Source organism: Cryptotermes secundus, unplaced genomic scaffold (genome assembly GCF_002891405.2).
Source record: "Cryptotermes secundus unplaced genomic scaffold, Csec_1.0 scaffold812, whole genome shotgun sequence".
In the NCBI taxonomy this organism is placed as follows: domain Eukaryota; kingdom Metazoa; phylum Arthropoda; class Insecta; order Blattodea; family Kalotermitidae; genus Cryptotermes; species Cryptotermes secundus.
The window spans coordinates 219,092-246,157 of record NW_019731993.1 but is presented as its reverse complement, the minus strand read 5'-3'; the positions used below and the strand labels follow the sequence as shown (position 1 = coordinate 246,157).

At 39.5% G+C, this 27,066-nt stretch overlaps 2 protein-coding genes across 4 annotated transcripts in view; one reads left to right on the top strand and one right to left on the bottom strand.

Moving 5' to 3' along the window:
- Window positions 1-3,209: 3,209 nt before the first annotated feature.
- On the bottom strand, window positions 3,210-17,780 carry LOC111867467. Of its 3 annotated transcripts, none has more exons than XM_023857362.2 (7): window positions 17,490-17,780; window positions 15,502-15,788; window positions 12,171-12,335; window positions 9,459-9,850; window positions 9,039-9,098; window positions 5,613-5,763; window positions 3,210-4,583 (listed from the first exon to the last, which is right to left on the bottom strand). In XM_023857362.2, the coding sequence occupies exons 2-7, from the start codon at window positions 15,786-15,788 to the stop codon at window positions 4,436-4,438; spliced, it is 1,203 nt and encodes a 400-aa protein (XP_023713130.1). In that variant the 5' UTR covers window positions 17,490-17,780; the 3' UTR covers window positions 3,210-4,435. The 3 variants fall into 3 exon arrangements, with proteins under 3 accessions (XP_023713130.1, XP_033608585.1, XP_023713131.1); XM_033752694.1 differs by lacking the exon at window positions 17,490-17,780 and adding an exon at window positions 17,343-17,411; XM_023857363.2 differs by lacking the exon at window positions 12,171-12,335.
- Window positions 17,781-17,869: 89 nt separating this feature from the next.
- LOC117282558 overlaps window positions 17,870-27,066 on the top strand; it is a gene marked incomplete at its 3' end in the record, with an annotated part of 154,178 nt that continues 144,981 nt past the window's right edge. The window contains exon 1 of the mRNA XM_033752693.1: window positions 17,870-18,374. Coding sequence (XP_033608584.1) covers window positions 17,907-18,374 — 468 coding nt within the window. The remainder of the gene's footprint in view (window positions 18,375-27,066) is intronic.

Here is a 27,066-nt window from a genome sequence, read left to right as displayed (position 1 = left end):
TGTTATATACTTGCATATAGCAACACTAAATCCAAAATATAGTTATGTGCTGTACGTAGCCATAAATAGTTTGGCTGTTTAATGCAGAATAAAATATCCAGGTGATGCCTCACACACATTGCAGAATCCTTCCACAACAGACATATGAAATCTGTACAGTATTTTGGTGTCAATATGCGAAATATAGGGATATACTACAAACCATGAGTGATGGAGACAAACAAATGGATTTTTTTATAATGCTATATAACACACGATGAGTGATATCCAGTTTTCTGTTTTATATATAGTGAATCAAAATAAAATGAAAACAAAACATTCTGTGACAAAAAAAATTCAATGAAAAGACAGAATGTTCCTGTACAGTAATATGATCTGGACATATGTAGATTATGAGCACTACTGTATTTATGAAAATTCTGCACAAACTACCTTTGGAAATATGTTAAATAAAACATTTTTCTTTTACTTTCTGTTAATCTCATATTTAAATTTTATATCTTGTATAAAGGGCATACAGCTTTTAATGACTAAACAAGTTAGGTCTAGCATTAATGCTTCCAACTTGTATTTTGGAGGGGATAAGATGGAATTTCAGTCAGAATACTGCCTATCCTGAGTTTCTTTTGTGTGTGTGGTTTTCAACAGTCCCTCTAGAGTTGCATCCTAGATTAAGCCATGATCCCTTACTTCCCCATCCTTTCCAATTCATTATTCATGACCCTATAATTTCATGCTATATAGCTATAAGTTACTGACAGTGTGTCATTAAATAAACTACAAAGAAATAAAAAACAGACCCTTCCTCAATCTGCATTAACAAAAAATTTCTTTTGTGGCATGGATGTAGTTATTCTACCTAGGATGGTGAAGTAAAACATCTCTATCAAAACACTACTATAGCGCTGAAATAAATACAAGAGGATATAAAATGGAGGACTGAATTCATCTGGTTTGGGAGAAGGTACAGTGGCAGATCTTGTGAATGTGACAATGAGCCTTCAAGTTCCATAAAAGGTGGTAATTTCTTGATCAACTGAGTGTCAGCTTCTCAAGGCCTCTGCTCCATGCAGTTAGTACTAATTTCTGTTTGAGGCTGAGTCGACTCCAGGGCTATAGTGTGGCTGGAAGGATTGGGTTGGTTGAAGAATTCAATGATCTCCTTGGGAATAGAATCTGTAACCTTCCAGTTTGTAGCATAGTGCCTCAACCAACTGCACTACTGCATGCTCCTGTTAGTACTAAGGTTAAAGAGAAATATATCAAATGGAAACAAGTTCAGGCAACACAGATTCAATTATAAGCTCATTTTGCTATTCATGACAGCTGGAACAAAGCAAATTTTGGACTCGAGATGGAACGGAATGAAATGCACAGCATAACTTCAGGAATGAATTCCTCATATGTAGATAATATGAGGGTTGTACTGAAAGTCATAAGCAACAGTTTTTTGTAAAGTAACATGCTTTATTATTGACAAACCAATTACACCACCTCAATCTACAGACCTTTCTTTATTTTTCCACATAATCACCACTTCTTTGTACACATTTCTCCCAGCGTTCTGGGAGTTTGAAAATTCCCCTTCTGTAAAATTCTGTTCCAACCATCCGAAGACACTGACACACTGCTTTCTGAATTGTCTCCCTTGTCTCAAAATGTTGTCCATGCAGCTGATCCTTCACAAATCCGAAAAGATGGTAGTCAGAGAGTGCCAGATCAGGGCTATAGGAGGGGTGTGGAAGAACTTCCCACCCCATCTTTGCAATTGCTTCCAATGTGACCTCTGTGGTCTTCGGTCAATAACTGCAGGACCCAACGAGCACAAACTTTCCTATAGCCCAAGCTTTCAATCATCTCCTGTACTGCACTGTGCCCTATTCCAAGTTTTTGGGCTACTTTGTCCACAGTCACACACCTATCATCTTGAATAATCTCATCCACTCTTTCCTTCTTGCGTTCAGTTGAGGTTGTTCGAGGACGACCGCTCCAAGGCTCATCTTTGATGCTGGTGTTCCCATCTTTAAAATTTTTCACCCATTTTCGAACACTGCTCGCATGCATGCACGCACTTCCATATGCACGCTGAATTCAGAAAGCAGTGTGTCAGTGCCTTTGGATGGCTGGAATGGAATTTTACAGAAGGGAAATTTTCAAACTCCCAGAAGGCTGGGAGAAATGTGTACAAAGAAGTGGCGATTATGTGGAAAAATAAAGAAAGGTCTAGATTGAGGTGGTGTATTTGGTTTTTCAATAATAAAGCATGTTACTTTACAAAAAAATTGTTGCTCACGACTTTCAGTATGATGTACGCAAAAATAGTTTATAGCATGAGAGTACACAATGAAGAAGGAATCTATGATAAACATTAATTTTCTATAGTATTAAAGAGACCTGAACTCAAATGCTACTACAAAGTCATTCTTTAACATTTTCTCATACTTCTTTTTGTCCAACTTCACTTCTAACAGCCATAAATAAATTTGGGTGGGGAATATGAGAAAACAAAAAACTTCTGCCATCTGTTGTTCTAAGTGAACTTCTAAAAGAGACCAATCTTATTCTTTTGTGGTCTCTCGCTGTTAATGCTGATTATTTACTGGGATCTCTGCATCAAATGGATGTGCAGAATGTTTCTGGTGCAAGATCCAAGAGAAAAAGCAACATTACTACAGTAACTGTCAAAGAATGTATAAAACCAAGATACAACACTCGGTATGCAATCATGTGGTGGTAAATTCAAAAGTTGGTGGTGGATATTGCTTCTGACTGTGGAACTGTACTAGAAAATTACAATGTTGGAAACCTTTCAACAGAAGACAGGGTAGGATTAATACAGTATTATAACGGTAGCATTGTCAGATACATATATACCATGGCTTAATTAAGTGGCAGATGTTCCTAAATGTTGGTAGGAAGGTCTGTCTTCAGTAATACAAACACGATAACTGTATTAAATCTTGTAGGAGAAACTACAGCAGCAAGAATCAACAGAGGTTTCTCACACTGTAAATGAAGATACATGAAAGAGATCTCAGTCTGCTACACATACAGCTGCTATTAAAAATATATCGTATATCATTTTTATTACATTACTATAATTACTGATTCAGCCAAAACTACATTTGGCATGTTGTTTACATAGTGTTGGTTTTTTATTATTGTCTAGAAAATATCAAATTGGCAATTATAGAATAACATACACACAATATAAAATCAGAACTTTATTCAGGTCCACCACTTCATCATTCATGAACATATCACTAACTTTGTGTACAAATACAGTTACAACACACAAGACATTTTCACTTACATGCTTAATTTTATGTAACTTGTATGAAGTTTTCCTTATAAAATAACCTCAAAATTACATTAAATCTAACAATACAAGAAAAATCAAACCAGATCTGCAGTGGTTTCAATGAAATATCCCAAGCTGACGTAGCTGGTACACGGCAAGCGAACAGTTGATGTAACAGTGAGGAGGTTAAGATGGATGAGCAGGATCCACCTTCTGTCTATCATTTTTCAAGAAGAGATCAGGACTGACTGATTGACTTTCCTATTTCATACTCAGGAGATCATGACTTCAAGTCCAGGCCTGGATGCTGGTTATTCTGGCTATGGTTTCTTCATGTTTTTTTCTCAGCCCCTTCTGGAAAATGCTTGGATAATACCTTCAAATTAGCTCAACTACTTGCACCCCTTTCACAGTTCAATACCGAGGAATATGTTAATTGACACACAAGATATGCACTTAAGAAATCACTGTCATAAACTAAGAAGTAAATGTATTCATCTTTGAATAAAAAAGACAAATGTATTGTAATTGTTCAAAAAGTAAGGATACACCAAAGGTGTACTGTAATCACTTCAGTAATAACAGTTTAAGTTTATTTTAAGAAAAAATTATATTTGTTGTTGATTAGAAGCAGTGCTCAGTGTTATTAGATAAGATTGGATTAGATTGTCCAGTCACTGGAATTATATCTTTCTATGAGTTCCAAATGAGTATGTACCCCTCATCAGCACCTAAAATGTTGCATTTGAGCTAAGAAGATCAGACAATGGAAGGCATAATGATGCTGCAGAAAAACTGTAAATTGCATCTCCAGATGTAAACCAGTGTCCTAAAGAGACTCCTTCACCCAAATAAAATATAACATTGGGATAAATGTTGGAAATATACATGCTATGGTAACACCTCCAACCCACACACTTTTTTTTGATAGTTTTTCTAACATGTGGGACTGGCTTACTACCTTCATATCCATATGTTTGAAATTCATTAGAATTCTTTCTCAATCCACAGCTAAGTAATTAGAATGTACCTACAACCACCTCACTACCTATATACTCGTATTACACACATCAGACACCTTACAGGAAAGTTCTGTAATGTTCCTGCATCAACATCAGCAATTCTCTTGCAGCTTCAAACATCCACAGGTAGCTTAAAGGTATTTAGCAATTTTTCCGCTCTTGCCACTAAGAGTTTATTCCCTGCCATGCGTATGCCTTGAAGTGCAGACACCGCTATTTCTGCTTCGTACTCATTCTTCACCCAGAGATGACAAAATGGTCTGAAACATATTACAAGGTTAATATGTTGCAACAACTTAAACTCATATAAATCACACAGAAATAACTTTAATTCTGTGAGGCTTAGGGTCCACACAGCAGTAAATATGAGGTGTACCACCTTCTGGTATGTGCAACCATGTAATATAGTAGAAGTTCTCTGATGTGTTAGAGGAACATTCTGCCTCCATCCTCAGGGTTAAATTTTAAGATAAGCATGCAAGCATGAAGTCACATCCCAGAAGGTAGTATTCATTTTACTTTATTTTAAACTTCCATGTCATTTCCCAAGACAAAGTATGCATATGTAAGTAACTTTTCTGGCAAAACATGGGAAATCAGCACACACATGAATGTAATAATGTTAATTTGGTGTCTTATATGAAAATCACTGTCTGCAAGTTGTTACCTCTTTTTCTTTAAGGAACATAAAAGACAAGTGTATTTAAAAAAATGTCATAATATTCATGTAAAAAATAATTTTTAACAGATGAAACAGATCACAGAACTGATACAAATTTTTGAATGCCATTAAGCAATATTTACCTAGGTGTAAATTAATTACTCATCAATTTAAAGACAATACTTAGAGCTATGGTGACACTACTTGCCAGACATTTCTTCTCAATGAAAGTAAAACTACCCATGTCACTGTAGTTGTTCCACACCAGCCAGCTTACTATCACGTAACATACAAGATATAGAGAATACTGTCCCTTATGTCAGTGGTTCTCAACCTTTGTCAGATGGTGGCCCAGTAAATTCTTTTTTCTATTAGACAAGAGCCCAGTATACAGCCGTGGCCCGGCAGTTGAGAAACACTGCCTTATATTACTTAGCAAACAGACAAGATACCGTTTACTGTTTGACATCCATGCAGATATCAAAGACTGAGACAGAAAATTAAGAAATAAATTCAAGGATTTTCCCAATCAGCTTTTAATACATTACTTTCTATTACATATTTCCACCAACAACAAAATTTACTACATACAAATTAAATTTAATACATGGAAGGTGTGCATACTTACATGTTATATTTAATTCCTGTTGTCTCTATTGGTGATATATGTACTGGATTCAGTGCAAGTCTCTTAGTCAATAGCATTACATCATGCAGGTTGACTGATGGAGGAAGATTGGAAATAATAATGTCTTTCCCATAAACTATTGGTCTTTCACCTAAACAAACAAACATAATACTCATACATATGAATACAACTGTAGAACTATGTATGGTATTACCCTGATTCATTGTGTATCTTATATTCTCTTTCTGTACTGATAACAATAACATACAGATTACTGTTAATGCCACATTCAATTAAATATTTTAAAAGAATCCACAATCACCATCACTCACTCTGATGCGTTAACTCACAAATCTGGGTATTTAGATGAAGTATCAGCAACTTTCCAGCACTAGCCACTCAGTAGCGATACTCTTAAAATAGCATACCAACATAATATATCTCTAAAGGCAAACGGGTGTAGCAGCAATGCTTGAGACTTTTATTAAGGCTGTTTTTTCAGCTGTGAGATTGAGAAATTGATCATAAATAAAAAATTTGGAAGACTGTGACAGTGGCAAATTTTAAGCTTCAGCAGAATCTCTATTATCTGTGATAACTGGGGGGAGTACTACTGTAGATAATTTAAAAAAGAAGGTAATCCACTACAGGGGCCAGGATAGCTCAGTTGGTATAGTGAGGTTCAATTCCTGGCAAGGGCAAGAGATTTTGTTTCCTCCACAACACCCAGAATCCTGTCCAATGGGTATCAGTTGCTGTTTCCCCAGTGATAAGCAGCAGAGGCATAAAGGTGACCACTAACCTCCACCCAGTACCAAGGTCAAGAATGGCAAAGCTATACCTCCACTCCCCCATATGTCTTCATGGTGAGGTGATTAATTACTTAAGCATATGGACAACTTTACCCTAGGTAATCCACTATTCCATTCGTATTTGCCCTCATAAAAACCTTGCTACATAAAAACATTAAACAATACATTTATTTGAACAAGTCTTCGTAATCATATTTTATTTGGTGCACAAGTATGTAAGTCATGTCATCTTCAAATAAAATCTGCATTTTCATAAAAAAACATGATAAAAATCAACACAATTTATTTGCAACAAGTTTCTGTTATTTTGCATGTTTTTCTGCAACTGAGATGAAAGCAAGGTTGCCAATGGCCGCACCATAACTCAAGCAGTTAGTTGCTGGCTTCCCACTGCGGCGGCCTGGGTTTGGTCAAGTGGAATTTGTGGTGGACACAGTGGCGCTGGGGTGGGTTTTCTCCGAGTACTTCGGTTTCCCCTGCAAATCTTCATTCCACCGAATCCTCCATCATCATAATCACCTGGGGCAGGCTACAATAGGCCAATCAGTGGCAGCCATGCCGAGTGGACCCAGTTGGACTCCACCCCCCACTAAGCGAAATTAAGGCTGTCCATTACACACAACATAGGGACTAGGGTGGAAGCATGTGGGCCGATTCATGTGGTTCAACATGTGGCCAATGTTCGTTTCTTGTGAACACAACGATGACCGTTCAGGTTTCACTAAATGCATACAGTTTCTTGGTAGAGTGATATTAGCTTTTTACTGACTTCATGCCAGCACCCTTCACTTCCCACCCTACTACCCAGATGATGCAAGCTGCTGGTTCCTCTGACGCACTGCTATCTACATACGATATTACATGATAGTTACATCACAGAAAACCTCAAATCTGAATGCACCATGGAGTTAGGCTAGCAGACAGGTCAAAACATCACTAGAAATAATCTTTAACCTACTTTTGCTATAGTAGAGTGGTTTCTATTTTCCTTTTTTGCACTTTTCACTCTCATTCATCTTTTACAGAACCATCTTCTTCATATTTACTAATTAAATCCGGTTTCTGTGATATTGGCAACACTGCAAGCTTATGTCTTGAAGACATCTTCCTGCACATATTTAAGGGCTGTGCTGTCAGCCATTAAAAACAAGGTAAGGTAGTGGTGCACAGAATGTGCTGACCCTCACCATTCTACTGTTTATTTAGGGACAAACTGACCTTCGGTGCACCAGGAGAAATAGTAAGAAACTTCAGAAAATCATGTGATGCTTTTCAGCTTGCATAATACAAGGAGGCAAGGCCTTCCCTTGTCTTCCCTGGAAGATAGTAAATGTAACTATCTTTTATGTAAACTGAAGGGTATAGAATTCCTTTGCAAAGGATCAGGGTGGTTCAGTTGTGTGTGTCCTACATAGAAAACGTATTACAAGAGCAAAGCAAAAAATATTCAGTGGTATACAGGGCAAACTTGTCAAAAGGCAAAAGTTGCACATCTGCTAACTGCATATTTCTATTTTGAGTCTAAAAGAGAGCATAACATGGGCAAATATGTTTCAGGGTGGCTTACAAACGATAATTCTCGCTGTTGGTAGCATTACATTACAAAACATTCATAACGTGACACAGTAAATAGTTAAATACATCCACAGTTCCATGGTTACTCCATGAAGCAACCAATCTGCTGGCCAAGGGCCTTCTATACTATCCTGCTTTCACCTGGACAGACTGACGAAATTACACAAATTTGATCACAACCAGGCCCACATATGAGGGCCAGCAGGGCCATTTGACTCAAACCCCTTGCCTAAGAAGGCCCCAAATATATTCTTATTTAATTTATGAAATTATAAAAACTGCATAATGAGGAGCTTCATAACTTGTACTCTTCTCCAAGTATAATTAGAATGATCAAGTAAAGGAGGATGAGGTGGGCAGGTCAAGTAGCATGAATGGAGGCGACAAGGAATGCGTATAGGATATTGGTGGGAAATCCACAAGGAAAGAGACCACCGGGAAGACCAAGGTGTAGGTGGGTGGACAATATTAGAATGGATCTTAGAGAGATAGGATGGGATGGTATGGATTGGATAGATCTGGCTCAGGATAGGGACCACTGGAGGGCTCTTGTGAACATGGTGATGAACCTTCAGGTTCCATAAAATGCTGGGAAATTCTTGAGTAGTTTCAGAATTGGCAGCTCCTCAAGAAGGGCTCAGCTCCATGAGTAAGTAAGTAAGTGATAACAAGTCAGTAAGAATGTGGGAACTCCTTTTAATTGAAATGTTGATTCATTATTCTTGGCCTTTTATTGATATTCACTTGCATCGTTTAGATGATACAAAACCTGATTTTTTTTAAAGTTTACATTAAGTAAATTCATATATTCACATGGTTTTCAGAGCAGGGTGGGGGCCCCACATTTGTGACTGGCCTGGGCTCTATTTCACCTCTCTCATGGCCTGGTCAGTACAGCTAGTTTCTATGCTGAGAATTAGGCAAGGGGAGCCCTTAATAACAAAACAGGAGAGTCAGCCATCTGTCAGCAATGTTCAGTGGCCCTGTAACTAATTCATGAAACCATTTACAAAATTTAGCCACTGTGCTCAGAACTTACCTACAAGATCTGGCATATCTTCAAAGTCAACAAGTGGTGGAGGACCATCATCAATAACATCTATTAAAGAAAGAAGTTTAAGTATAAGCATGACTTCAAGGACCATGAATCCAATACATATACAATGCAACCTGTGCTATGAATGTCTGGGCCATGCAATTTTTCTATGACCATAAAATTCAAAATACAGATCATAAATTCGCCCATACAGAAATTTTGGATAAATATTCACATCTCTCTAATCACTAAATGCAAAACAAGAAAAATTTCAGCTAAAAGCATACTTTTTGAAAACAATTACTTCACAAATCAGATGGCATATAAGCGAGCACTGATAATAATTACTAAAAATGGGGCTTCATTAAATGCAGAAAATGTAAACTGACATTTCCCTACAAATATACAACTAAAGCAGCTCACCATTACTTGTATGATTCTCCTGCGATATTTGGTCACTACTGTCTGAGTTCTTCAAATCGCCTTCATTTCCTGGATGATCAACATTTGCCTTGTTAATTGTTGTTTCTTCCTTTGTGCCTCCTTTATCATTAATATCATCTGACCCATTTGCCTCTTCATTATTTAATGGCTCTTCAGGCTCTGGAACTTCGCTTTTAATGTTATTCTGCTCATCATTCTGTTTTGGCTCTTCACAATTCTCATTTTCTGTGTGATGATTTTTGTATTTTTGCTGAAAATTTCTTTTTTTAAAATCATTCTGCATAAAATTCTGCTGAAACTTTTTCCTGGGTCCATTGTAAGTAGAACTACATTGGTTTCTTGCAAAGTTATTATTCATTGGCAATCTGAAGCTGTTAAGAAGAAGTAACTCATTACTTACTACACAAACTTTCATTTGCTAATTATTTCATACAGACCAAAGGCGGTCAAGCCAGGGCCTGCGTGAAGCAGAAATGTTTACTGGAAAGTCTCAGCAGTTCAAGGCACAGAAAGTTATGTACATACATGTACAATACACAAGCCCACACTTCTGGGTGCTAGTCTACATTGGCGACTAAAATTAGTAACAAGGAGAAAATATTTTTTCCTTTTCCTTTATCCATCTCTATTCATTGTTCCCTTTCTACATTTCTCCCTTATTGCATTCCCATCCCTGCTATTTATTTATGCTACCATCATTCCACCCTCTCCTTTAAGCTGAAATTTTCTTTTTTCCCATTTTTTCCTTTATCTCCTTCCCTCTTTTCTCTGGTATTCTTTCTCATCTTTACTACTTATACATCCTATCATCATCATTCTTCTTCTTCTATCCTAGGAATGACAGGAGACCGTTTTCAGTTTCTGTACATGAAGTCTTACCCGACAGTGGTTATATTTATATCTAAATGTTTCAACTGTCTTTTTCTTAATAAAAACCAGTTGATTTCTCACCATAGGTATTTTGTTTTCTATTCTGGATCTTAGTTTTTGGAAGTGAACATGACAATATGTATTTTCTATCATATTTAGGAAAAGCGGCCTCCGTAGTCTAGGGGTAACGTTCCCACCTCATGACTCAAGGTACGCGGGTTCAAACCCGGCGGAGGTCGTGGAATTTTTAAGGGCGGAAAAATTCAGGGAACAAGTCCTCCGGGAGGGACTTTAAGCCGTGGGTCCCGTGTCATAGATTTACAGCATGTAAAAGAACCTCATGTCTCTGGGAGACCTCTGAGCTAATTTAGGCCATTTCCCGCCCAAGCAGTTTCCAATGCCTCCGGTAGATGGGGGAGCTTAGGTACCACTGCCAGAGGAGGGACGACCTCACTGACAGAAAGGGACTAACTATTAGATACCACTGCCAGTAGAAGGCCGAAACCTCGCTGGCAGAAAGGGAACGATAGCAAGCGCCAGTACTGGTAGGGTATGGAGACAGGAGAAATTCAAAGGGGGACGCACAATAGATCAAACTGGTCGTGGTGCATGGGGTAACCCACCCCCTCAATATTGAATCATATTTAGGAAAAGGAAATGTCTACTTTCGTCACTCATCTAAAACAAATCTCTGAACATGTGAAACATTGGTCTTCTTGCTATTATGATAACAGCCCCTGATTCATAGGTGACTCTCACATTTCATGAAGGACAAAAAGGTCAGTATGTTCCGAAGTATACACAGGAAGTGATTATGCTATAAAAAAGTTTATTCTACTCTTCCTAATTAAGTAATGACCAGCGTATCACATACGATACTTCTGAAAATGTTATTTTATGATGTGATATTTCAGTAACAGATGTTCTTGGAGGTATAAAATAACCATTATTTTATATCATGTTTATAAATATGTATTACAGTTCATCTTGGTTTTTACATGTTCATTCTGATGTGTATATACAAGATGTCCAGATGAAAGGTATCCAAAATAAAATAATTATATCTCAGAAAGCATTTATTATACACATTTATGGGTTACACCATTACAAAGGGAAACTATGAAAGTTTTTTCCTGAGTATATTACTTCTTGCGATGTGGAAATCAAATGGAAAAACTACCACATTATCATTTTATCTGGATAGTCTCTTTCCAAAAACAGACACACAATGTATGCGAACCAGAAGACGAGGAAGAAGATGTAAGAAGATGCTGGATGACCTTGGGGACAGAAGAGGATATTCTCATTTGAAGGAGAAAGGTCTAGATCGCATTAAGTGGAGGAACTGTTTTGGAAGAGACTGTGGACCTGTCGTCTGACAGATTACAGATGAATGAATAACTTTCTCAATAAATTTCAATGTGGGCTCTCTTGGTGGCATGAAAAATATCCAGACAATATTTGACCTTGTTTCACGTTGCTTGGAAGTATGTTTGGTGTTACCGTAACCATAGCGTCTATTATGCGGGCTTTCAGCTATTGAAGGTCATTGATCTTAACCTGGTAGACAGTAGTCTTCACATAACCCCAGAAGAAGAAAATTCAATGTAGTTAAAACTGGAATCAAGTGACTTTTATGACACTCCATGAATAAAGTCCTGCATTTGTTTCAAAGTGTAGGATTAATAAAGGTTTAATCCAAACGGGAAGCACAACAGATCATTGAAAGTCACAGTGCAATGGCCGGATTTTATGGCTCACCCCTCACATACATATACATACATAAATCTGGCGACCTAAGAGGACAAGTGATTGGTTCACCTCTGCCGATCCATCACCCATCCATCAATCTGTCCGGGTGATTTGTATAATGGTGGCAAAAATCTGGTGGTGCCCCATCTTGTTGGAGGATAGTTTGAGGTGGTAATTGGGGCAGGGCATACAGCTCCAGCATGTCCAAGTACAAACATCCAGTCACAATCTTTGCTGAAAGGAAAACGGTTCAATCAACTTGTTGTGCATTAAGCTGGCCCACACATTCACTTTTGGGCTGCCTCTCTCCAACAAACATGCGACATGTGGATTATGACTGCCCCAAATCCTGCAGTTGTACCTGTTTACAACTCCACTGACATGGAACGTCACCTCAACCAAGAAGTACACTTGGCAAAGGAAATTGGGTGATGCGTCAATTTCTAGCATGTCCAAAATGAAGTTTATGGGTGCTACATGGTCACTCAGTTTTAGTGCATTACTCATTTGAATTTTGTATGCTCTTAGGCGGAGCCTTTAGTGTAGCACATCGTGCACTGTTGAATGTGGAATTTGTAACCGCAAGCTACCAGCACATGTTGATTTGCACAAACCTCACTGGAATGCCTCTCTAATATGATTGACATTTTCTTTATAGGTTTGTGTCTTTCCAAGATATTTTACACGCAACAGACTACCTGTATTCCTCAGTTTGTTGTCGGAGAAACAAATGCTTTTCCATGTAGGAGGTTGAAATCCGTATTGTGTTCTGTTGGACAGCCATAAGAGACTGCAACTCTGCTAGCCACAACACGCATTTAAGCTGTACCTGTGGTGTTAAAATCTCTACTGAGCTCGCCAAAGGCCACCAGCTGGTACATGCGTGTATGCCGAGCATGGAAAAGAAAACTTTCATAGTTTTCCTTTCCAATGACATAAACTGGATATGTGTATGGTAATTAGTTTCCAAGATATAAATTATTTATTTTGGACACTTTTCATCCGGACACCCTGTATTTCAGTGAAGTGCATTTTAAACAATACATAATCTAAATTATTGACAAGATTGTTAAATAAACTAATTAATGTAAATTACTGTCATCATCATCAGCATCCATGAACACTGTGTGTCTATTACAAAATTTGTAACCAGGTCCACACGCAGAAAATTTGCCCACCCCTTGTTCAACTACTATAAGAAAATACTCTGCATAGCCAACTCCACAACTCCAGAAATAATAACAACAAAAAAGAAAGCCAATTAACAAAATTCACTTATCCACTGTGAGATTATGCTTCATGCAAATCTTTTATGTTTGCTACTTTCCAGTATTATTATTATTACTACTGGAGGGGGTGGGTTTTCCCCATGCACCACGACTAATAGTCTATTGTACGTCCCCCTTTGATATTCTACCAGTCGCCATACCCTGCCGGTACTGGTGCTCGCTATCAGCCCCGTTCAGCCAGCAAAGCTGGCAGTGGTTCCCGATACTTCCCCATCTACCGGAGGCATTGGAAACTACTTGGGCAGGAAAGTTTGCCTACTTTTGCTCAGAGGTCTCCTAGAGACATGAGGATCTTTTATGTGCCGTAAATCTAAGACATGGGACTACTTTCCAGTAACTCACTTGTGGTAGTGGGGGGAAAAAGATTGTGTTGATGGGAGATGGACAGAACTGGCTCAGGATTGCATCCAATAGTGGGTTCCAGTACTCGTAATGCTAAATAACTGGGTCATCTCACCAGCGTTAATTAATCATTCAGATATGTGATTGAAATTGACAGAATGAGAAATAAATGGTAAATGTTTTTCATGTCTTTAAAATTAAAGAGTCATCATTATATACCGTATTTACGCATGTATATACGCCGCAGCACAATTTTCAGACAGAAATTATAGAAAAAATAATTTTCTTGGAATATTATTTCAGGAGTAGAACACCCTGTATTACTAATTATGAATATAATTTTTTTTAAATGAAGTGTGATTTCGAATATTTCGAATATAAGCCGCACCCCAGTTTCCCTCTTGAATTTTTGGCAAAAAATGTGCGGCCTATACATGCGTAAATACGGTAAATAAGATGCAAGATGTGGTCCCATGTACCCTGGATGATAATCACTGATGTTTTGGAGGAACACGGTACCCTACTCTGAAGGCAGGGTCAGTACAGTCCTCCAAAATATAAGTAACTTATCTGCCACTCTGTCACATCCCAGATAACAGCAATCTTAAAACTAACTTAAATTAATTTAATAATATCTGTCCAAACCATACCAGAATAGGAGCCAGGCCAACTCCATCTGTACAGCGACAGACTACACACCAGGGTTCAATTCCTGGCAGGGGCAAAAGATTTTCCTCTATTCCACATTGTCCAGATTAGCTGAGGCCCACCCAGCCTCTTATCCAATGGGTACTGGGGGCTCCTTCTCTGGTGGTAAAGTGGCTGGGGCTTGAAGCTAACCAGCTATCAACTAACCTCCATCTAATGCCAAGGCCAAGAATGGTGGACCTGTACCTACACGCCCCCAAACATCTTCATGGTGTGGTGTTAATTAATTAAATTAGCACACGGACAAGTATACCTTTTACCTTCTACCATGCTGGGATGGGGGGGATGCACACGGTAGAATAGTTGGTTGAGGCGCTATGCTACAAGCCGGAAGGTCACGGATTGAAGTCCCAATGAGGTCATTGGAGTTTTTTCAATTGACCTAATCCTTCCAGCCGCAATATGGCCCTGGGGTCTACTCAGCCTCCAACAGAAATGAGTAAAAAAAGTAAGTAAAGCTATCCCTGTACCAGGCCGTGAAGGCCCATAGGGTTGTATGAGTACCCGGAATAGTCCTGGGGGTAAAGCGCGGCCAGCACGTAAGGCTGACAACCTTACCACCATCTTTTAGCTGATTGTCTAGATAATATGAGACCCTCAACGTCTCACAACCCTATGGGCCTTCACGGCCTGGTACAGGGATAGCTCTACCTTTACCTTGCTATGCTGGGATGGATCTCCCTTTATCATAATAAACAATTCCACTTTCTCTTCCAGTGGGGTGGTGTGACAGCTACTCAAATTCATATAATCTGGTTATCATGACAGGAAATGACATAGAAGGATGAGTTGGAATAATTAATGTTCAGCACATGACTGTTCATACACAGACCCAACATAGTAATGGGAATGTGATAAGCTTTAGTGTAGTAATATGCAGAGTTCTGTCTTCTGGGATGCAATGCCACGTTGTGTGATGACATTTATCAATGTTCCTCTGAAATGTTGGTAAACCAGCACTCTTCACAGTCATTGCCATGAGAACCTCAAATCTCACATAATAATAAGCATTTTCATGGAGACATGTTGCACAAATTACCTTGATAAAGACCTGAACATACCTTCCACTCTGTTGCTTTGGTCCATCCAGTAGAGGTGGCCTGTAATTAGCCAGTTTTACATTTAACTCTTGTCTCCTATTTAGGTCCTCCAAGCAGTTTCTAGTTTCGTTATATTCCCTGTAACGCACAAATACCATTCCCGTACTTTCTTTTCCAGAAAATCGAACAGATACAACACGTCCGTATCTTCCAAAAATTTCCAAAATCTTATTCTCATCATATGCTTTGTAGTTTCTGAAACAAACTGCAAACAGTCCATCTGCACCACGATGAATTTCTGTGCTCATCTGTAAAATAAGTAAAAACAAAACACCCTTATTTAGAACACACACAAATCATAGAACATTAAGACAATCCAGCACACCTTTGAATTATACCTGTGTACCAAATCTTGAGTGTTCCATCTTCGGTTACAATCCATGCAATAGTTATGGAAACTGTTACGAGACTGTCATGAAACAAATTAATGGCAAAGCATCACTGTGCATCAAACCAATTTTCAGATTTCTCTTTGGTAAGAATAAAGCAGGTTGTTTTATTGCCAATGGTTCATGCAACAGTAATTTGTCTTCACTTTACATTATGTTAGGAAAGTACACAACAAGGAGAATCAAAATCTGTATCCTTCATCAGATGTTACTAGGGTGATCAAATCAAGCACAATGAAACAGGGGAATAAGAAAATGTACACATAATTTTAGTTGAAAAAGCTGAAATAAATAGAATACTTTGGAGACCAAGGCATAGTGAGGGCATAATATTTAAATTGATCTTAAGGAGGGTATGTGGGTGTGGACTGGATTGAGGGATGCCATAGCTTGGGCAGTTAATTGCCAGATTCTCACTGTAGCAGACACAGTTTGGTCACAGGGCATAATGGGCAAAATGGCAGGTTTTCTCAAAGTATTTCATTTTTTCTACCGATTCTCATTACACCAACAGCTCCATACGCATTCATTATCTGGGGCTGGTACAACGGGCCGAAGAACGGGGTGCATATTAAGTACACTCTTACACCACTCTACAAACTAAAAAAACGAACACTACTGGTGTATGTCGCCATTTTATTCACTTATTCGCCATGGTTTCGAAAATAATACACTCTGAAACACCAAACAAGTTTCGTGGGCATTCTGCATTTAGAATTATTTAAGAAATTAAAAATTCTACCTCTTCAATCGCAATACATATTATCGCTTCTCTTATTTGTTGTTTACAACAAAGATAAATTCAAATTAAATTCTGATGTCTATAACATGAATACTAGACAAAAATATAACTTCCACCTACCCTCATCAACTTTATCAGTATATCAAAAAGGAGTCTACTTTACTGGCATAAAAGTGTTCAACAATCTGCCACAAAGTATTAAAAACTTGGGCAATGATACTAAAAAGTTTAAATCAGAGTTAAAGAATTATCTACATGCTCATTCCTTCTACTCTTTAGATGAATATTTCAATGTCAATAGAGAATGATGTAAAATTAAGTTATATTAATTTTTAAGCTAAAAATTGCCTGTACTTATGTATGTAACCTTTTGACTTATTCTGTATCCAAAGGTACTAACCTGCTTAGGATTTATAGAATGTAAATAAATTCAATTCAATTCAATTAAAAAAAGATGGGAACTTGCAACGAAAGTTGGCTTATGTTTATTCTACACAAATTTGGTTTACATAACCTCATTTTGGAAAATGTTCAGTCTCCATCCTTCGAGATACTTAACGACAAATGAATTTGTATATCCCCCAATATATTTTTATTGAAAAAAATCGTAGTGTCTTGTATCTCATCCTTTCTGCTTATATAACTTTCATAGCATCCACAGATAATATTACCTTCTAACAGGTTCAACTCATGTTGCCTCAGCACGAATACCCTCAAACGTTATATGCTATCCTAGCACTAGCAGAACAAGTAATTAGTAAACAAACTTCAGTACGTACGGAAGTAACTTCGTACGCCAATTTTACGAAAATACTAACCTGGAAATACTGTAAAGGATGTGTGAAAGGGGTCCAACAATTCTAAACAAATTATTATCTCGTTATTCGCAACTTCACACGAGAAATAAATACAACAATACAACCTCTAAAGGACAATTCTCAATCAGTGAACTTAAACCAGACAGAACTGTAAAATGACAAATAATGACACGACAAAAAAACACGTTAATAAAGGCACACACGGAGAAAACACAACTGTATTTATACATCCAAACCTCTATACAACACACATATAACCTTGGTACATACGCCAAAATTGTAACAAGTACCACCTGTTACCACGAGGAGCGCTGCCATCGAATGATCCATTGAACACGGAGAACACGGAGAAGCACTTCAAGTTGGGATAAGGTGGGACAGGTGTCTCTACTGCTGTGAGCAGTAGCAGCTTCAAGCATGATGGAGAGAATGCTGAAGCGAGTTGGGCTGCAAAGCAGTAAAAAAGTGCCTGACAATGAAAAACAGCAACCTTTAGAGAGTGAGGCAGCAGCTTGCAGTAACAGTGTGGTTAAAGATGGTGTCGCGAATGACAGAAAAAGTCCGGGAAGTGGTGAATTACAGTGGTGCGATTTATTGAGTTTCAGGAACGTGTGCGCGGTCGGGACAGCTGACAGCAGCAGCGGTTGTTCGGAGAGTAATATCGGGAATCAGCTGGGAAATGACGACTCCGTGGTACGCCGTTCCAGGCGTTCCCGTGTGTTTAATTTTCATTATTTAGATTTACATATAATGGAATTCAAACCGCGAGCAATTACAAGGCGTTTATGTGGCGGCAGGAAACCAGACAACGAATTGTATCGGAGTAACAGCTTCAAATTCGAACGATTTGAAAGGATTGACGACGCAAGTTCTCTTCAGAAACAGGTATGCAAAATTGTCTCATAATATTTCGTATGCTTAGACCTAAATATGTATTATATTATATGAACCTGGTATTACTATTAGTTGGCAGGAAGCGTGTCAGACCGCCAAACTTTGTGTTCTTGCGTTTTCTGCGTACACTTAAATTATGCCCCATTTGATTGATCGATGTTTCGACGTAGCTACACAAGATGATTACAGTCTCTCTGGGATGTGAAGCCGTGTTGTTAGATAGGTATTAGCATTTCGGAGGAACCTGCTGTTTTACATCATCACAGTGGGTCACTTTTCTACCCTTGAGATGGACTCAGAAGGCTCCTATGACATACTGGTTCCTATCTACCAGACCACAAAGCGTCATATCACAGATGACCATAATCTTCATATTCACCGTTGTGAGAACCTAAAATCTCACATAATTGCACATGTTTGTGTTTGTTGATTTATGAGATTGGGTTTATTACTATTGCTTCTTGTTCGTCCACATGAAGATATATAGTTTAATGGGTTAGAGACTCTCAAACAGCATGGCTATTCACTCCTAACATGAAAGGATTAATTGCAGTTCATTTCGTATTTGTGATCTCTTTTGATAATTAAGATGCCTGTAATTACTGTTCATTTTGACACAAAGCGGCAACACGAATTTCAGTCTTGTGAGACAGTCTATGCTATTGTTTCTTAACCAGCGAACCACTGACCTGTTCTTCTGTTTCTTTGTTGGACATTGTTGCTTTGTTCACATAGTTCATATTTTATTTGTTGGTTACATATTACAGTATATTTAATTTTGACATTCTGTGTATCACGCCTATATATTACGTCGTGTATTATTCGCAAATTTGCTTGTTCAACGGGAAACCGTAAAAACTAAAAGCGTTTTTCTTTGTAACCACAAAATGCCGGCTCAGAAATGTAGCCACAAACTTAAGGACAAAGGATGCGATAATGTGCTGCCTGGTCAGGACTGTTGCACATCCCAAGGGGGCAGTGACAAGTGAATGCAGAGCACTGGTGGAATTATAATTGGTGGGGGAAAACAGAAAGAAGTAGCAAAACTTGCTTCATTGTTACTCGTACTTAATTCACCGTTGTCACCCGGGATTGAACGCGGATCTCGACAGTGAGAATTCAGCGGTAAACCATCAGAGCTACGGCACAGCCCCAGAGAGAAAGCCAGCTAACCAACCAACTAACATAAACACAGCGAAGACCTGATATGCCGTGAGATAGCTTGCCGCCACGTGGTTTGCAAAATGCTGCGTGCACACTGCACTGAAACTCTCTGCAGTAGGAATCAAATAAGGGTGAAGGTCAGACTTTACTTCTGCAAGGTCGGCAAGGGCATCTAATTGGGCTAACTGGCAGTTTTGTTATACGTTTCCTGCACGATCGCATATACGCGTTTGTACCTGGTATGCTTATCTTTAACATAAGACGAAGCTGCTGTTCGTAATTCAGCAGACCTGTAATATGTGCTACACGGTTCGTGCTGTGCAATCCCCCATCCTAAGTGTTCACATCCGACTACTTGTTGAGGGGGTGATAACTGGTACAGTACTGCGCAAGCAGTGATTGTTCGTGGAGATCTGTCACGGCGCAGTTATCTTTGCGCAGGGCCATAACCCCATCCATTTTGGTTCTTATTTAAAGAAATCTACTTCTCTTTGAGTATGTTTATAGTAATACATATATGTACAAACTGTTTTCGAAACGTTATGTTTAATTGTTAGTACAGCTAATGAAACGTCTTTAAATGAACCGAGAAATAATAATAATAATAATTAATAATTTATTATTATCGTGTGTCTTGTTTCTTTTTCTTTACTTGTGCTCCTTTTGTAATTGGCCTTAGACCTGTTAAGTTTACAAGTAAATAATTGAATTTAATTTAATTGAATGATGATCATCTTCATAATAGAAAGTCATGGCATTCATGCTTCGAATTCTGGAGGTCCCGAGTTCAAATCTCAACACAGTTGCCGCTTATCATGACAGGTTTTCCTGATTTTATTCGGTTCTTCCCAGCAAATGCCAGGATAATACATCAGACTGCGCCACGATTGCTTGTCTCCACGCCCTTCCCAATTTTAATCATCCGAATTTTCGGCACTAGATAATGCGTGTTACTGACAGCGTCGAGAAAAGCTAGAAATAAATGATTCATTCCAATGACTCATTTGTACCCCATTCTTGACCCTACCGGGATTCGGAACTCTGACCCCTCTCTCCAGCTCCTAGTCAGTAATTATACCGACTACGCTACCCCGGCTTCTGTTTAATATGATATCAAATGCATTTACTGCAAGATATAAATGATTGAAAGTTACAAAATTTCGTTTTTTAATATTCCGAAATATTAATATATCCATTTTCGTCAGTAAGATTAATCTGTAAACTAGTGGCTCTGAACTGTTGACACGGGAAATGTTAAAATTTAAGTAATTTGTTATTACGTTGTTTTCCGAATTTAAAAATGATTGGAATGTTCGGACTTACAACTGGCTTTATCTTCTGCTTATCAGCGGGCGGTTAGAACTTCGTATTCCAAGGTTTGAGGCGTGCTTTATAGACTAGTCTTTGATAAGAGCTTGATAAGATATACAACTTGGTCTTGATCTAACCCATGTCGACAGTCTTCGTTTTTTTTTTTACTTGTGTTTGTTGTTTTCAGTCTGCCTGTTATATTTCTGTTTAGTAACCGCGTCTGTGGTCTAGTGGTCAGAGTTCCTGGCTACAGATCCATCGGTCAGGGTTCGATTCCCGGATCTACCAAATTTTCTCAGAAGTAGTGGGAGCCTCGACAGGATAATTGAGGAGCTATTTCAAGGAAATAGTGGCTCCGGTCTAGAAAACCGAGATTAACGGCGGTGGGGATCTGTTGTGCTGACCACGTGACACCCTCCATCCGCAAAAGTTGGCACTAACTTCGCTGACAAGCAGCGGTTGCTCGGTCGGTATAGTTCACTTGCGGACTACAGACCACGGAGTTTGTTTTTTTTATTATAGTTCTTTGACGTTTACCTGTATGTACCTGCTGTTATTTGTGGCGGATAAGAAACACGTTTTTGCTACAAAAGTGGCCAGAAATACTTCGGCGGTACCACATCTTCGCTTAACAACATGAAAGGAAATGGCGTAATGAGTTTCGCATTGAAGAATGTCACGTTGCTGACACATTGAAGAACGTATACCTTGCCTAGCGCTCTGTTGTGCTGAATGTTAATGATATACATTGATAATGAGAGGATTTATCGTTAGGCACTGTTTGGAAATGAAAATATCAAGAGAAATAAACAGAATTGAAAAGTGAATGTGATCCTGTCACTTTCTTCTGTGTGATGTGGAGTTTTAATAGCTGAATTTCAGTTTCTTTATTTAATGAGACCACAGATTCTCCTCTAGTTAAGATATGCAATGGAAAGGCAGATGAAGTGGACATTCTTACCATTAGAAAGTTCTGATCGTGATGGACTGGTTTCTCAACGCTCACAGCCGGTTACTTTTAGAATATAGACTTAACGTTTAAGAACGACACCTTGCATGTGTTTGATGGAAGTCACCGATCCCTCTGATGTTAAGACCTCTGGTTCTATCGGTATAACAAGTAGGTTACAGGCTGAACGACCGAATAATCGGTGTTCGAGTCCCGGCAGGAACAGAAGACAGTCCGTATCGCCTCTGGAGCTCATCCAGCCCATGCAGTGAGTACCATAGGCGTTTACCAAGCGGATGAAATGGCCGGGGGGGGGGGCGAAGCTGACGACACACCCCCATCTAGTATTGAGCTAAATTGCGTGGAGATATATTACCACTCCCCCATACGTCCTCATGGCATGGTGTTTAATTAAGCGCAATGATAACTTTAGCAGTTATGCTACAAGGTGAACGTATACATTTCATCTGCAATACTACTTACATGATTTTAGAAGGGCCGCGCCCATAGCTCAAGCGGTTAGTCGCTGGCTTCCCACCGCGGCGGCCCGGGTTCGATCTCGGGTCTGGTCAAGTGGGATTTGTGGTGGACAAAGTGGCGTTGGGGCAGGTTTTCTCCAAGTACTTCGGTTTCCCCTGCCAATCTTCATTCCACCAATTGCTCCACAATCACCCTCACCTATCATCTGGGGCTGGTACAATAGGCCAGAAGTGGCCGCAGTACAAGGGACTTAGTCCCACCCCACTAGCAATGAAAAAATACACGATTTAGATGAAATTTGGTATTGTAAATTTACACCAAAACTACGTGGGTTGAGGGTCTCGCTGCGATTACTATGAAGATTATTATCTTGTGGGATGTTGTGCCATTTAGTTTCATAGATATTTACCAACGTTTCGGAGGAACCAACTCCATCTTAAGCATAGAAGAGTAATATAATCTGAAGATGGATGCAGCAAGTTCATCCGTAACTTTTTAACATTCTACCAGGCTACACGGCGTCTCGTAGCCGTAATCTACACCGAAGTATGTTCGAAGAATTTAATTTTACTTCGTGTCAGAAAAATATAAGACTAACTTTACACGAATGTAGGATTTGAAGTAACCAGCAAACAGAGCTCTGCTTGCCGCCTGATTTCGCCCAGATGTCGCGATGATTCTGGCTTAAATTATTCTTCTACCCTGATGGTGGGGGCGACATGTTCCTCCGAAATATCTGTTGACTTTCAACATGGCGTTATACCCAAAAGATAGATCTCTTCAAATGATGTTCGTAATTTATTCTGAGAATCGTACAAAAACATAAATAAACCGTGTTAGCAGAATGCGGAGTTCCTTTAGTGTTACGGCAAGTGGTACATATAGTTCAACACGCTTTGAATGGTTACTTACTGACTCATGGAACTGAGCCCTTCTTGAGGAGCCACCAATTCTGCAGCTACTCAAGAATTTCCCAACATTTTATGGAACCCAAAGGTTCATTACCGTGTTCACAAGAACCCTCCGCTGGTCCCTACCCTGAGCCTGATCAATCCAATCCATACCATCCCATCCTATCTCTGTAAGCTCCATTTTAATATCATCCACCCACCTACGCCTTTGTCTTCCCAGTGGTTCTTTCCTTCTGGCTTTTCCACCAATACCCTATATGAATTCCTCGTTTCCCCCATTCGTGCTACATGCCCTGCCTACCTCATCCTCCTTGACTTGATCATTCTAATTATACTTGGAGAGAGTACGTGTTAAGGGAATCAGATCATTAAGATGAGGTGAGACGCGTTGGGATTTGAGAAACCCACGAATATTTTGAATGATAATCCCAAGCTGTAAATACAGCAAGATCCTCCATCCGATATCTCTTAATTTGTTACATTATACCTCGTCTCATTCTGAATGCAGTAAAACAGTCAGACAGGCAGACTCCTACTGCTTGAGAGGTTTCTAGTGTGTGCAATTTACTAACCTCATTTATAACCTTGAATAAGGAGGTTTGGTTAGTGGGTGGTTGGTTGAAGTTTATCATATAAAAGCTCTTCCCTGTTCCTTAGAAAGATTTAATTATCATTTTATGAACAATTTTTTTCTTCCTCTTGCTTCTCACTTTCCAGTTTCCTCCCACTTCGGAGCATGGGGCTGAGTTCTCTGTTTCATGATCATTTTACAGACGGTAGGACTCCTTGGACGGGTGATCAGCTGGTCGCAAGGCCTCTGACTAAACACAGGACAACACAAACACAGAATAAACACATACCAAACATCCATGCCCTGTATGGGATTCGAACCCACGATCCCGGCTTCCGAGCGAGTTAAGAGAATACATGCCTTAGACAGCTCGCTTACAATAGTACTGTGGTTTATTGCTCCAGACGACTGCTATCCTAATACAACAGTGTCCCTGTGCAAGGCTTATAATTTGCTGAAGATAATACAGGTAATCCCTGATTTACGCAATTACGTACCATGTTTTGAATCTTTTAATGTAGATTAAAAAGAATGAAGTTATTTGTTTAAAAACAATGGGATTCGTAAATGGCGGAAGTAAATTACATTAAAGTTGACTGAAAAAGTCAGTTAAGGTTATTCAGCACTTAGTCCAGACGGGCTTTGGGGTCCATTAATATATGGGATGAGTACCGAAGGCACCTTCGCCGTGGATAAAGTGTTCGGAGCGTGAAGCTATTCATTGCCATCTAGTGCTTAGGTGTATGAAGCTATACCTCAACTCCTCCATTTATTTCCCCTGTATGTTGCTTAATTAAGCACGGGGCGAACTTTTTTTTTCTTTGGCACTACAGCCCCAGTAGGCCTAGGCCTACCTCCATGAACTTCTCCATTCACTTCGGTTTTTCTAGATCTTACACATTCGGTAGGACTCCTTGGGCGGGTGATCAGCTCGTCGCAAGGCCTCTACCTGTACACAGACATAGAAAAACGCACACCAACATCCATGCCCTGAGTGGGATCCGAACCCACGATCCCGGTTTCCAAGCGAGCGAAGACAGTACGTACATGCCTTAGACCGCTCGGCTACCGTGACCGGCAGTGTATAAGAATAATATATAAGAATTCAGTCCGTACCTCACAGGAAACAGATCCGAACCCACGATCCCGGCTTCCAAGCGAGCGAAGATAGTTCATGCCTTAGACCGCTCGGCTACCGTGACCGGCGCGTTGCGAACTTACTTAACTTAATGTTAATTGATTTACATATTTTCCAATGAAAATTAAAGGCAGTGAAATAATGGGAGTAACACATACATTCTGAGTTACGCATGAAAAGGTAACTGTCGCGAACTTTTCTTGTTTATTCATACATTTATATGCGGATTGAGGATGGATAGCTCAGTCAGAACAGTGACTGACTGTAGGATGGATAAACCGGGTTTGGTTCTCTGCAGGGGCAGTGATCGTTCTCTTGTCACCGCGCTTGTATTGTATGTGGGACCCATACAGCCTCTTATCCAATAAGATCACCATCCACTTTTATCTGTTGTCGAGATTAAGAATGCGTGGATTTATACCGCCATTATTCAGTACGCCTTAATGACGTTGTACTTAAAGCACAGTGTTCATTTCAGGAATATCTTTGTTAATTCTTTGAGGCGTAAAGTTTATCAAGTCAGTATGTTAGAATTCACTCCCAGACTCAAAGAAAACATACCATCTCTCTGTTACAAAAACCTATCAGTTAAAACAATGGCTATTTATTCTGAGTATAGTATGAAACCTGTAAATTCTCTTTGTAGGTAAAGTGCAGAGATTTGAATTGTTAAAATAGGTGGTACATATAGTTACCACTGTGCCTTTGCATGACTGATTTACTGTCGTATAGGCGACAGTGCTTTTGCATGCAAATGGTGCGTTCAGTTACATGGAAACGACCGTCAGACGTGTTACGTATGCAGACTACAAGGGAGGAATGTCTTTGAGAAGTTCCCTTATGTAGGTAGCTGGCATTAAACGTTGAACTGTAACTTTAAATTAGGCTTCGCCCTCGTCTGAAGAGAGGCGTGAATTCATCATGAATTAGATTTCTTCATCAATCTGATATTTCTTCGTATGGGTGTGAAAATTTTGTCTTTCGCCCTAAGGGAAGAGTATAGAAGGTGTGAGATGTGACATCCCAATAGAGGTGACAGAATTTAGGCTGTAACTCCGTATACTCTGGTAGGTAGTTATCGATATTTCGGAAGATATTGCTTAGACCAGCCTCCCCTTAGTGGATTTGTCTACGAGATTTCAAGTTACCATTACGGTAACTGTGAAGATATTGTCGCAATTTAGGGGCATGTGACTATAGACGGGCTATGGATTTCTGATTAGATTGGCCACTTATACACACCACTCGGAACTACAAGTAATACAGTGCCATCGCTAATCTCCAAACTTTACAGTTCACTACAGCACCTGCTAAGCCTTTTCCAGCCTATAGTGTCTTAGCCGTTCCTTGGCAGCGTCTTCTAACAATGAAGATTCTTCAGTTTCCCGCGCTCAGGTCCTCTCGTCACAGCCACCCGTGCAAAAAAAAATCTCTCAATTCTCTCATTTCCCGGAACTTAACTCACTCTGCTTTTAACATTTCGGCACGAACCACATAGAAAACGCATGGGCATGGGACACGCATGGGAGAAATGGGAATTGCATGCACCATTCTAGATTGGAGAACCTGATAAGAAGAGACCACTTGGGGACCAGGCCTCCTAGGCCAGGGGCCTGGACCAAAGGGCCCTGCTGGCCCCTTCTTTCCCTTATATGGGCCTGGTTGTGTCACTGTCCCCTGAGGTATTCAGCAGACTTGACACGCAGCACATTATCACATCCTATGTTTTTAAGTCCTCGGCTTCATCTCTGACCAAGAATTTTGATTGTTACGTGGCAAGGAAGCTAATTTATTTTGGAAGACCACTAAAACACGTAACCGGTTCAGTACACTAGAATTAGCTTTGTTTTTTTTATTGTTAGTGGGGTGGGACTAAGTCCCTTCTACTGCGGCCACTTCTGGCCTATTGTACCAGCCCCAGATGATAGGTGAGGGTGATTGTGNATGAAGATTGGCAGGGGAAACCGAAGTATTCGGAGAAAACCTGCCCCAGCTCCATTTTGTCTACCACAAATCCGCGGTGTAAAGCCAGCGACTAACCGCTTGAGCTGTGGTGCGGCCCCAAAACTGATGGTATAGACCAGGCATGTCAAACTCAACTTGTACAGAGGGCCACCTCAGCCCTATAAATAATATTCCAAGGCCGCACTTGAAAATAG